This window comes from Marmota flaviventris, chromosome 4 (assembly GCF_047511675.1).
Source record: "Marmota flaviventris isolate mMarFla1 chromosome 4, mMarFla1.hap1, whole genome shotgun sequence".
NCBI classification, from domain to species: domain Eukaryota; kingdom Metazoa; phylum Chordata; class Mammalia; order Rodentia; family Sciuridae; genus Marmota; species Marmota flaviventris.
Window position 1 is genome coordinate 48,953,907 of NC_092501.1, and position 13,709 is coordinate 48,967,615.

At 36.2% G+C, this 13,709-nt stretch overlaps 1 protein-coding gene and 1 pseudogene across 3 annotated transcripts in view; one reads left to right on the forward strand and one right to left on the reverse strand.

The window, feature by feature from the left end:
* Positions 1–674: 674 nt before the first annotated feature.
* Samd8 (sterile alpha motif domain containing 8) overlaps positions 675–13,709 on the reverse strand; it is a 58,593-nt gene continuing 45,558 nt past the window's right edge. For 2 of the 3 annotated variants that reach the window (XM_027931278.2, XM_027931279.2), the window contains exons 5-6: positions 5,576–5,726; positions 675–5,403 (exon numbers count right to left, since the gene is read on the reverse strand). In XM_027931278.2, the coding sequence (XP_027787079.2) occupies positions 5,099–5,403; positions 5,576–5,726 (456 nt within the window). In that variant the 3' untranslated portion in view covers positions 675–5,098. The remainder of the gene's footprint in view (positions 5,404–5,575; positions 5,727–13,709) is intronic. The other variant, XM_071611143.1, reaches the window with a different exon arrangement.
* Positions 7,797–8,197, forward strand: LOC114089435 (large ribosomal subunit protein eL27-like; annotated as a pseudogene).

Consider the following 13,709-nt stretch of genomic DNA (forward strand, 5'->3'; position numbering starts at 1 on the left):
TCTAAACAAACAACTCTAGGGGCTGGAAATGAATCTCAGTGGTAAAGCACTTGCTTAGTATGTACAAGGCCCTGGGATCTACTCTCAGCACTGCAAAACCAGTTTGTTTTGTTTGTTTGTTTGCAAAAACAAACAAAAAACAACTTAAATGTGTTTGGGAATAAAAATAACTTAAATGTGTTTGCCACCACCCCTCCTTTTTTTTTTTTTTTTTAAATGTTTATTTTTTAGTTTTAGGTGGAGACAATATCTTTATTTTATTTTTATGTAGTGCTGAGGATCGAACCCAGTGCCTCACGCATGCCAGGCGATTGCGCTACCACTTGAGCCACATCCCAAGCCCACCACCCCTCCTTTTGTGGTGCTGGGAGGCCCTCACAAATGCTAGGCAAATGTTTGGCAAATACTCTACCACTAAGCTATATCCCTAGCCTTCAATTTCTTAATCTATAACTTATTCTAATACTTGTAGAAAGATCACTTTTCTTCACCAGTTTACAGAAAAGAAAATGAAAAGGAAAAATTACTTATCTAATGGATAACCAAGAATAAGTAAATGCCAAGGATTAGATTCTACAGATTTTAGAGCTCAATTATTGTGAAACTTAAAATTCACCATATAAATAAGATATGTTGCATTAATAATGTAAAGACCTTTAAATAAGAAACTGCAATTCAACTTTCAAATGTTTTATTTTTAGTATTTTCAAACATTTTAATACAACAAAGATATAAAATAATATATATTAGTTAAATCTGGATTTAATTTAGAATCAAGATATTTACTTATATACAATACTGTGCTTCAAGGTATGGCTACCACAGGAACTTTCACATCTTCAAGTAATACTAGTTTCTCTGTGGACAGGGAGACTTAGGTAGAATTCTCAAAACTAAACATACCCACTTTAGTCCAGGCTAACATTGCTTCACCCACTGAGTTCACTTCTTTTGATCCATATCAGAAATACTTCATTGTCCTAATAATTCAGATTCTCTGAATGAAAAATTATCAAAATTAGTCATTTTAAGATGGCATTACTACCTGATACTATCACTTGGCTATGTTCAGTTCTTGCCACAACCCAGTAGTTCAGACTGAAACAGATTTGAAATAACAATGAAACTGACAGTGTTCTTTCTACTCTCTTATCAAGCAAAAACTTCCTTACTTTGAGACATGAAGTACAGTGAATAAAAAGTCCTTTGGTTAATTCAGAGTAGAATGTATTCTAAAAACTAACTTATTGGTAACTGAAATAATGGCTTATAGATTTCACAGATATTTGCATTGAACTTGACAAAGTAATATCATATTAGTTATTTAAAATTAGAGGCATTTATCTGGTTAAGGTGAGATGGGGACCAAAACCTACTTCCACACTAATTTTAGTCATTCAAAGCCACTCAAAGACAGAGAGGGAACAAACAACAAATCACCTCTACCACTTTCCATTTTCACTGGTCCCCTGAAGCATTCTGACCATTGATGTTATTTTACAGCTACGGAGGTATGGTGTATTCAGACTAAATTTTTTACAAATATGAACTCTTTAAACTGCCAAGTAAAGCTGCATTAAAACTATCTTGCTTTGTTGGCTTTGAAACTGTTTAAAACACAACCAATATTGCTTAGAAAGTATGGACTGTTCTAAAATAGAGTTTTCTTTGTCTCAAATGCCTGAATACCTTAACTGAGAAATGACTACAGTATAAATTACTTACAGTATGGGATGATGTCAATCTGCAAAAAGACTCTCAAAAAATAAACTTAGTAAATCAGAGAACTTAAAAAAAATATGGTTAACATTCATAAGCATTTTGGATCTAGGATCCTTAAAATTAATGATAAAAATGCCTTCTGCTGAACACAGTCAAAGCAGGGCAGAGTTGTATGAGTTGGTGAAGTATAAGTAACACTTTCTAAACAGATATTCCCAGCATAGATTGTCTCTTATTAGCTTTAATAGGATTTGGCTCCTCTGTTCCCTCTGTACAAATTATAGGATTTTTGAAATTCTTAGTCCTAATACTTAGATAGGTATACAGTAGGGCAGATTACCACTCAAAGAGTCAAGGGTAATGCTATCCAGTAGCTCTCTGGGCCATGGAGTTTTCTTTTGTGGGGAACAGCCCACATTTATTTAACTTACTGGTTCTAAGGCTTAGCTTACTGCTTTCAGATTTAGAAGGATAGCAATAAATAAGCCAGCATGTATAAGTTGAATTTTTGCCTTGGCAATTCTGGTCTGAGAGAACTATGGAAGGACAGTCATGTTGAGAATCCAGAAGCACAGCCCAAAAAGGCTTCCCCCCGAAATTACCTGATTAACCATAAACTTGCCTTCTTTCAAAACCTCTGACTCCCTATTATCTTCAGTTATCTTTCAGTACACTACCCTACTGTGGTCTTTAAAAAAAGAAAGAAAGGAAAGAATGGAGAGAAAGGAAAGTAAGGGTAGGGAAGGGAGAAAAGAGAAAAGGGCAACATTGTACCCAAGAATGTAGAAAATGCATCAGGGACTTTCAACATAACCTCCATTTGCATCCCCCAAAGCCAAAACCTTTTTGGTTCCTTCTCTACTATGCTCTCAAGGATGCAAGCTTTTCACAAGTCTGCAACTGTGGAACCAAGTACAAAGTCAAAATAAAAGGTAAACCTAAGGCATGTGGCTTCTCCATGCAGCCATATACATACCCAAATTGTAAACATAAATTCCATCTTCACTAGTTAAGATTTTGACAAGAAAAAAAAAAAAAAAACGTATAAAGACAAAAACCTGGAAATTTCTGGACAAAACAAAAAACAACTAAAATATGTACTTTTGTGTTTCAGAAAAACTAAAAATAATTTTGTCTCAAAGTTTTCCAAACAGAGACTTGGAAGTGATTAATTTATGTAAACACTGCCTTGTAACAGTTAAAACAATAAATTATAAATCTAGCTTACCTTCTTCTCAAAACAGATACGAGTAATCACAAGGCTGAAATGTTATTTTACAATCCTCATGGCAGCCTGTTGTTAGGTACTCTCAAGGTCAATAGCTCTGCAAAGTTAGTGGCAGCTATATTTCTACTTTGTTCTACAATAAAATCCATATGAAGGAAAGAAGATTGATGTTAGGGCATTTGTCATTAATAAGCTATTTAACATTTTAAAATTAGGTGTGCCACATTAAAAAAATATATTTTCCCAAAGTCAACATAAGTTCCTTCCTTGTTAAATTTAGTCCTGTTCTGTCATTTAGAAAAAAATGGCAGTTACATATCTTTTGATGTCAAAGGTCAAAGAGTTTCAATAAGTATCTTTCCTTCATTAGCTTATGCAATAATTCTTTAGGTAAGACATTTCCCCCACACCTGTACTGGGGATCAAACCCAGGGCCCCCCATACATGCTAGGCAAGTGCTCTACTACCTTGGCATTTTTGTTCCTAGCATGTAACAGAATCAACAATTGAAGATATTGTAAGATTCTGAAGTGCAAGATTTAAAAGCATAAGAAAATTAGTTGACATGTCATTTCTCAAATGAGAAATAAACAATGTACAAAAGACTCAAATTGGGGTTATTCAGCACTGATGGAAACTTATTCATGTAGTTTTTCCCTATACAATTCATCCAGACTCTTCTGTAGCTTATACAGGGGTGGGACTATGACTCAAAGTGCAAAAATAAAATATTTCACTTAGATAAGGAAGTGGCAGGCTTTTGCTATGGCCTAATTTTAGACTTTAGTATGTTAGCACCTTTTCTAACTCCTTTTTTTTTTTTAATGGAATGTAAAAACTATATAATTAATATTCTAAGTAACTAAGTTAATCAGTTAGGGGTCAATTTCCACTTCTACAGCATGCTACTGTCATAACTACTATATAAAATCATTAAAAATAAAGTGACAAATGTTATCACAGAGGTGAAATTACTTAAGTACTAAATTTTTAGTGTTGTAAACAGCAGCTAAGTATATCATTTCCTCACTGCCAAATTAAGACTATATAGAAAGAATGTATATACACAATTATTTTAAAAAATAAAAACCAACAAAGTATTTTTTTTGTATGCAAATATGTCTCAGACTATTTACCTTCTGATGGCCAAGAATGAGAAATTAAGGTTAACACTATATCTACAATCTGTTATAAATTTCTTTTCAAAGAAAAAAAAATCTTTGCATGCATACTTCCCTATTTACTGACGTAAGAACTTTAACATCTGATAAAACACTCCTATTTCGCTTATTAAATATATCATTTAAAAAGCATTAAATTGGGCTGTCATCTACTAACATTTATAGCATAAAGTTATTCCAGATACCCATATCATTAAAATTATGCCACATTTACATTTATAAATACAGCCATTTTCTCCTCATGAATACTCACTGATGTTCATATTAAACCCTCAGAACAAAATAGGAACTGCATCTTTTGTTTAATCTTTGGTGAAAAATAGAGCCCTATTTCTGCATTAATAAGAAGGCCAATGACATCCACATCAGTTCTCTGTCATCTCTTATATGGCCCCTTTCATTCTCCTCGTTTCAGGCATGCTGGTATAACTCAGTGTACTTTTCTTAATTATAGTTCAGAAGGCAAAAAGTGATTTATCAGTAAAACAAATCACTTTCCAGACTAACAAAGGAATTAGTTCAAAGAACAAATATTGCTTACTTGGTAGTGTTTTCCTTTAGAAGGTAATAAGAAGCTTAAAAATATTATTTCTCAACTAGAGTCCTACTGAAAATAAATAAAAATCTTTCAACCAGGTGACTACCTAAGTTGATTTGCTTATGTTCAATAAGGCAAATACTCAACAGGTAAGGGTAACAGCCTGACTCCAGTTAAACAGTGGGTCTCCCCCTAAAGTGGAGGGGCAGAAAATTCTATTTAATCTTTCTGTTCAAACAGGTAAGTAAGAACTCTTGATTGTTTTTTCTTGTTATTTATAATCATAGCCTTGCTCAAAACAGGAAACTCTACCAACATATAAGCCAAAATGCAACACATCCAGGAACAACCTAGAGGAAGAAAGCAAAGTTATTCATTTTCAACAACTACTGTATATTTAATCACAAACTCATTACAAAGATACAGTCTTCATCCAATTAGTCTTTTCATTATTGCTGGTTTTGAAAATGGCCAACAATATTCATTAGGTACTGTGCCATTAACGTTGCATTCAAAAAAAGAAAACATGGGAAACCAAATTCTTGCTCTCCTACTTTGCTGATATGCTCTGGTATTGGCCAGAGTATGATAGTACAAAAAGAGTCTTGTTGTGATATAAAAGGCAATAAACACATCAATGGAATAATGTTCATGGGCAGCCAAGATGAAGAAGATTCCGAAGAGGTTGAGAACCCAGGATAAAGTGTGCAAGAAATTCCAGCTTCTTGGTGTATCTAGGAAAAGGACAGAAAGATCATTTTAAAAAGCATTCCCTCCAGTGCTTACAGTCACACATTTCTTAGGTGATGCTGTTTTGCTCCTTCTTAAAAGGACTTTACACACTTTCTACAGCCCCTTGTGTAGCTAGTTATCTAACATGCACAGAAGCACTAAACAAATACTTACATTCAGTGACAAAGAAATTCAGCATAGTTAGGACGACTGTGTGGCCACTGAACATGTAATCGCCACAAGTGTGAACGCCAGTCAGGGTCATACCAAATCCACTCCAAATGGCAAAAGCCCGGTGTAATTTTTCCCATACACTGCCATATATCTACAATGAAAACTATGAATTAGTGCTTCAAATGCTTAAGAAGGGAAGAGCTTCCCAACATCCATTCTCACTGAAATTCAAATAAGGAATAACTCTGAAATAAGAAGAACTAAGCAAAATCAACAGGGCCCCAGTCTAATTAATTCCCTGGTAGACCTCAAGAATGGTTGGTCAAAGCTTGACTGTATGTAGAAAAATTTTGGTAATTAAGTGAAATCATTGTAATTCAAACTCCTTTACAGTACTTCCTCTACAAAGAAAAGGTCGCTATAACACAAAAACATCTCCAAGGTTTTTTTCTTTATTCATTTTGAGATGGGGGTTTTGGTATATTGCTCAGGATGGGTTCATATTTCAGCCTCAGTTTCCTGAATAGCTGGAATTACAGCCATGTATTACCACATTGGCTTGTTATTCCTCCCAGTGCCCTCCCTTTTATTTATTTATTGTTTTTTGGTAATATAGGAGATTAAAACCAGGGTTATTCTATCTTTTAACTACCTCTCCAGCCTTTTATTTTGAGACAGGGTCTTGCTACGTGGCTAAAGGTGACCTTAAACTTGCAATCCTCCTGCTTCAACCTCTCAAGTAGGTAGAATTACAGGTGAGAGCCACCATGTTGCACCAAGCTCAACCTTAAAACTTTTAATATGATATCACAATAGTATTTGCTTGGTTATTCTTGCTTTAAAAAGTAGGTTACAGGGCTGGGGTTGTGGCTCAGTGGTAGAGCGCATGCCTCACAAAGGTTCATTCCCCAGCACCACATAAAAATAAACAAAGTAAAGGTATTGTGTCCACCTACAACTAAAAAATATATCTTAAAAAAAAAAAAAAGAAGTGGGTTACAGGGCTGGGCATGTAGCTCAGTGGTACGGCAAATGGCTAGCATGTGAGGTACCCTATGTTCAATCCCCAGTATCGCCCCCTACCATGAAAAAAAAAGAAAAAGAAAGAAATAGTCTACAGCAGAGATCAAGGGCTACCATTCAATATCCATTCCCCCCTTCTTCACCAGCAACAGAAACTCAAATATATTGATGTGGCCACAAAGTTCCAGAACAATTTATTTCCCAGTCTTCCTTGAAGATAGGTATTAGACATGTAAGTTCTATACAATAAGAAACAGGTAAAGTGTAAAAGATTGCTGGGAGAGGTATTTATAAAGGAAAGAGATGAGAGCTCAGAGAATCTTTTCTACCATTTCACCTTTCCTTCTTCTAGCCTACTTGAAGATCTAGCAGCCATCCTGGACTACAAAGTAGCTTTGAAAATGTAAGCCAAGGGTTAGAACAGTTAAGCAAAAAGACAGAAGAATCACAAATTTTGGATGACTCTATAAAGTTATTATTCCAGGCTTGGAGTACCTACTTTCAGACTTCTTAGAGATAATATATCATGTGTGCTTACTACATCATAGTCATTTTGAATTTCCTGTTGTCAGCAGCCAAAACCAACTCCAACTCCCACACCTAAACTTTAAAAAGCAATTTACCTTGAGTGATAGATTCTAATATGGCTTTTTTTTTTATTGGTTGTTCAAAACATTACAAAGCTCTTGACATATCATATTTCATACATTAGATTCAAGTTGGTTATGAACTCCCAATTTTACCCCAAATACAGATTGCAGAATCTAATATGGCTAATGACCAAAAAACCAAACCAAACCAAAACAAAACAATTTCATTAGATGTCCTAATCTCATTAGAAAGTTCACCTACTGTTTATACACTTTTCCTTTCTGCCTCAGTTGAGAGAAAAGAGAGAAATTTATTACTGGAAAAGAGCAAGATACTCAACAAATATACATAATTTGGTTCTTCTATGACCTCTGATGAATAGAGATGATATTTTTGAGAAGGTAAAAACCTCATAAAAGGAGAGAAGAGATTTCCAGGTACAATGATATATGACTGTAATCACTGCAATTTGAGAGGCTGAGGCAGAAGAATCACAAGTTTGACACCAGCCTCAGCAACTTAGAGAGACCCTGTCTTAAAGAATAAAAAGGGAGAATAGAATGCTCTTTCTTCCTTTCTGCTGTAGGCCTGGCTGCTTGCTGTTGAAATGGGCAAGTTCATGAAACCTGGGAAGATGGTGTTGGTCCTGGCTGGACGCTACTCTAAACACAAAGCTGTCGTCATTGATGATGGCACACCAGAGTGTCCCTAAAGCCATGCTTTGGTAGCTAGAATTGATCGCTATCCCCACAAAGTGACACCTGCCATGGGCAAAAATAAAACTTCCAAAAGGTCAAAGATAAAGTCTTTTGTGAAAGTTTATAACTACAATCATATCATGCCCACAAGGTACTCTGTGGATATCCCCTTGGACACAACTGTTGTTGACTAGGATGTCTTCAGAGATCCTGCTCTTAAATGTAAGGCCCATCAGAAGGCCAAGGTTAAGTTTGAAGAGATGTTTAAGACAGCAAGAACAAATGGTTCTTCTAGAAGCTTCTGTTTTAGATGTTTTTGTTGTTATTGTTCCCATAATTAAAAACAAAATTTACAGTAGAGGGGGTAGAGAGAGAAGAAGGGAGGGGAGGGGAGGGGAGGGGAGGGGAGGGGAGGGGAGGGGAGGGGGGATAGTAGAGGATAGGAAAGGCAGCAGAATACAACAGACACTAGTATGGCAATATGTAAATCAATGGATGTGTAACTGATGTGATTCTGCAACCTGTATACGGGGTAAAAATGGGAGTTCATAACCCACTTGAATCAAAGTGTGAAATGATATATCAAGAACTATGTAATGTTTTGAACAACCAACAATAAAAATTAAAAAAAAAATTAGAAAGAAAAAAAGGGGGGATGGGAATGAGGTTCAGTGGTAGAACAATCCTGGTTTTAATCCAATACCACACCCCCACCCCCCACACACAAGGAGGTAAGGAAGGTGGGGTGGGGGAGAGAGGAGGGGAGGGGGAGACCTCTGGGAAAATGTCTCAACCAAAGACAGAGAACAAGTGATGCCTGTCAAAAGAAGGCAATTACCAATTACTCCAGTCTCCTCATCATTTTCCAGCTTAAATGTTTCGTACATTCTTTCCAAAATGTCGAAACTAAAACACATCAGAGCAAAATGAACAGGATGCTCTGACTAGAAATTTGCATTGAAGATCCTAAATTTCAAAAATAAACACCCTATTTCTGGGAATATGATTTCAGTCAATTAATTTATTACAATGAAAATGCCTTATGGAACAAATTAAAATATTTTTAAAATGCCTTATGGGCAGCAGGGCAAGGTAGCGCATGCCTGTAATCCCAGCAGCTTGGGAGGCTGAGGCAGGAGGATCTCGAGTTCAAAGCTAGCCTCAGCAAAAGTGAGGTGCTAGGGGCTGGGGATGTGGCTCAAGCGGTAGCGCGCTCGCCTGGCATGTGTGTGGCCTGGGTTCGATCCTCAGCACCACATACAAACAAAGATGTTGTATCCGCCAAAAACAAAAAAATAAATATTAAAAATTCTCTCTCTCTCTCTCTTAAAAAAAAAAAGTGAGGTGCTAAACAACTCAGTGAGACCCTATCTCTAAATAAAATACAAAATAGGGCTAGGGATGTGGCTTAGTGGTCGAGTGTCCCTAAATTCAATTCCCAGTACACCCCCCCCCCAAAAAAAAAAGCCTTATGGGTTGGCGGCTGGGATAGAGCACTTGCCTCCTACTTGTAAGGCACTGGATTCGATCCTCAGCACCACATAAAAGTAAATAAACAAAATAAAGATACTGCATCTATGTATAACTAAAAAAAAAAAATTTTTTTTAAATGCCTTATAGAAGTCACTGTAAGGGATCTGATTGCTAATTATTATCCTCTTTTTTTCTATTTTTAATGATTACTGGAAATAATTCAGGTTAATAAGTAGGTTATATCATAATTCAAAGCAATTAACAGTATTTAGGGCAGATTTGAATAAATATATCCATATATAACTAACTGACATGGAAAACAACCATTAGAGACAGAAAATAGGCTGTCCATACTTGGAGGAATGGCATCTACCTTATTTCTGTAGCACATGTAGCAGCCCTATGCACAGATCTATGGTTCTCTTCAGTGGCTGTCCCACACTTAAATTCCTCGGCTACCTCTATCATCCATGTAACAAGCTTTATGGGAGAGTAAAATATCTCACCCCAAATATACTTCTTTTGTGTTATTCAGAGAACTGCAGAAATAGTTCTGAAAATCTGTTCTATGGGGCTGGGGATGTGGCTCAAGCGGTAGCGCTCTCGCCTAGCATGCGTGCGGCCCGGGTTCCATCCTCAGCATCACATACAAACAAAGATGTTGTGTCCGCAGAAAAACTAAAAAAGAGGCTTTCTCTAAGATATCCACATCTGCTTAGGAAAGATCTTTTCATAGAAAGGAGACTGGGGGGTCTGACACGTGGCCACAGGCAGTTTTTGAGGGCTATTCCTAGGAAACTTTGTCTACATCACAAGACAAGTTTTTGATGGCCATGCAGTTCTTCTCCTGAACATCTTACGGGTTGTATTGCCATCCAACCTGTTCTGGGAACCCTAAATCCCTAATCCTTTGTGTAATGCAAGATTTAAGCTTCAATCACCTGGTCATATTTTATGTATGTTTCTAAACTTCTGCATAACAGTAAATGTGTTCTTTTTCTCCTGTTAATTTATTGTTTATTTCAGAAACTGAAATTATCAAAACTTCAGAGGAAAAAGAAACAATTTAAAACTTCCCTGTAGGGAGTCTCTGAGGTCCAGTTCCTGGACTGGCATGACCAGAGTAGTAGCAGAGAGGACTAATCCAAGTTTTCTTTCTGCATCTGCCCTGTGCAGATTCCCTGCACTGGTCACCCCCACACTTTGTCTACTCATTAACTGCTACAAGACTGAGTAGTGCCTCTGGTGGTGGGGTGCTGTAATTCTTGTCCCTACCTCTCTATGTAAAGCACCTGGACCTGCACCAGGGCCTGATCAGAGGACAAATGCTCAATGTCCCTCATTTCTACTGGAGCAGCCAATACCAGACACCTTTCTGAGTAGGAGAAACAACTTCAGAGGTGCCTGAGGAAATCCCTATCATCTGAAAGAGGTTACTACTCCCACTGAAGAAATTATACAGGGTGCACCTCACATACTCTGCTATCTACACCACACCTGTCTAAATGCTAGTGTCTTCACTCCTGCATGACCTGCAGAGACAGTGGTTCTCTCAACTCCGATATGTAAGTGTTGTGCCCAAATGTACTAAGCATAGTCCAAAACTATAATAAAAATAAAACTACAGGGAGATTACACTATGACCTAGAAAGAAACTCAAAACTGCATAACAAACTAATACTCCAAGACACACCTTTAGGAAAAATCTGCTTACTAACAAGGCTATCCCATAAAAAGCAGAGAATACACACATTTCATCAGATGTACAAAAGTCAATATGGGAACCCAAGAAATGTTAAAAAAACAAGGTAAAGTGACACCTCCTGATGTTCATAACTGTCTAGTAATAGATTCCAAAGATATCAAAGTGGATGAAATGCCTGATAAATTTCAAAAGAATTAAAAAAAAAGTTAAATGAGATTCAAGAGAAAATGACAGTAAGAAGGCAATGCATGATATGAATGAGAAACTCAGCCTAGACATAGAGATTCTGAAAAAGAAAAAAAATCAGAAATCTTGGAAATGAAAAACTCTATAGGTCAGCTGAAAACCTCAATAATGGACTAGATTAAGCGGAAAAAGAATATTGAAGCTTGAAGACAGGTCTTTTGAAGTACCACATTCAGAAAGAAATTTAAAAATATACGAAAGAATAGAAAGATACAAGATCTTTAAAACATCAAATGTCTGCATCATCAGCATAGCAGAAACTTCCTAATCTTGGGATAGACTTGGTCATGTAGGTATAGGAAGCCTAGAGAACCCCAAATAGACATGACCAGAAAAGATCTTTACCATGACATATTACAGTCCAATTCTTTGTCAAAGGACAAAGAATTTTAAAACCTGCGACGAAAAAATATGAAGTCGCTTTTAAGGAAAATTCCATTAGACTAACAGATTTCTCAGCAGAAACTCTAATTGCCAAGAGAGCATGGAATAATGTATTTGAAGTCCTGAAAGAAAATAACTTTACTATCAACTAAAATTACTATACCCAGCAAGATTATCCTTCAGAACCAAAACAGAAATAAAGACCTTCCAAAATAAGCAAAAACTAAGGGAATACGTGACCACCAAACCAGACTTATGAAAGATTAAGGGAACCTGATATCCAGAAATGGAAATTTCTTTCATGATAGCATGTGAAAATATAAATCCCACTAGAGGAGTAGATACACAGATCAGAAATAGAAAAGAATCAAACATTATGAAAAAGTAAACTATCAAACCACAAAGATGAATAAAAGAACTAAAGAATATCCAAAACAAACTCAACAAAATAACAGGCACAAACCTGTTATTAATTCTGAGGATAAGCGGTCTTAATTTTCCAGTTAGAAGACACAGACTGGCTGAACGGATTAAAAAACAAAACCAACAATAAGCTGCCTACCAGAAAGTTAGCTCTCTGGTAAGGATACACAGTCTGAAAATGAAAGAATAAAAAAGGATCTTTCAAGCAAATAGAATCCTAAAGCAAGCAGGAGAAGCTACAGTTGTATTTTAAAAAATGGACTTCAAAAGAAGAAACAGTAAGAAAAGACAAAGAAGGTTGCTATATAATGATGGAGAGAGCAATTCATCAAGATTAGGACTGGGATGTGGCTCAAACGGTAGCGCGCTTGCCTGGCATGCGTGAGGCCCGGGTTCGATCCTCAGCACCACATACAAAGATGTTGTGTCCGCCGATAACTAAAAAATAAATATTAAAATTCTCTCTCTCTCTTTAAAAAAAAAAAAAAAAGAAGATTAAAAATTATAAATCTACGTGCATTTATGTCTATAATCTCAGCAATTGGGGAGGCTGAGGCAGGATGATTGCAAGTTCAAGGACAGCCTCAGCAATTTAGTGAAACCTTCAACAACTTATAGAGACGCTTTCTCAAAATAGAAATAAAAAGATCTGGGGATGTAGCTCAGTGATAAAATGTCCCTGGGTTTAATCACCAGTGCCAAAATAAGCAATTTATCTATACGTCTATCTATCTAATATTGAAATATCTGATTTTATAAAACAAACACTATTAGGGAGAGATAGGTTCCAATACAATAAAAGTTAGACATTTCAATACCCCCTGTCCCCAATGAATAGATCATCCAGAAAACCCCCCCCCCCCAAAAAACCAACAAAGAAATGTCAGAACTAAACTACAAAGTAGATCAAATGGACTTAACAGACAATTATAGAGCATGCTATCTAGTACCTGTAGAATACACATTCTTTTCATCAATGTGTGAAACTTTTTCTAGAACAGACCATATATTATGAGACCACAAAACAAGTCTTAACAATTTTTTTAAAAATTAACATCATATTATATCTTTTCTGATTACAATAAATTGAAATTAGAAGTCAACAGCAAGAGAAACTTTATACAAATTTATATAGCTTTGAACAACGTACTTTTGAACAGTGGGTCACTGAGGAAGTTAGAAGAGAGATGGAGGGCTGGGGTTGTGGCTTAGTGGTAGAGCGCTCGCCCAGCACGTGCGAGGCCCTGGGTTCGATACTCAGCACCACATAAAAAAATAATAAAAAAATAAAAGCATTGTGTCCAACTACAACTAAAAAATAAATATTTTTTTTTTAAAAAAGAAGACAGATGGAAAAATTCCTTAAAACAAATGAAAATGGAAACACAACATACCAAAACCTCTGGAATACAGTAAAAACAGTATTATGAGAATGTTCATAGCAATAAAACAGTATTATAAGAATGATTATAGCAATGAATGCCCACATTAAAAAAAAAATAGAGGGTCAGGGTTGTGGCTCAGTGGTAGAGCGCTTGCCTAGCATGTGTGAGGCACTGGGTTCGATCCCCAGCAACACATAAAAACAATA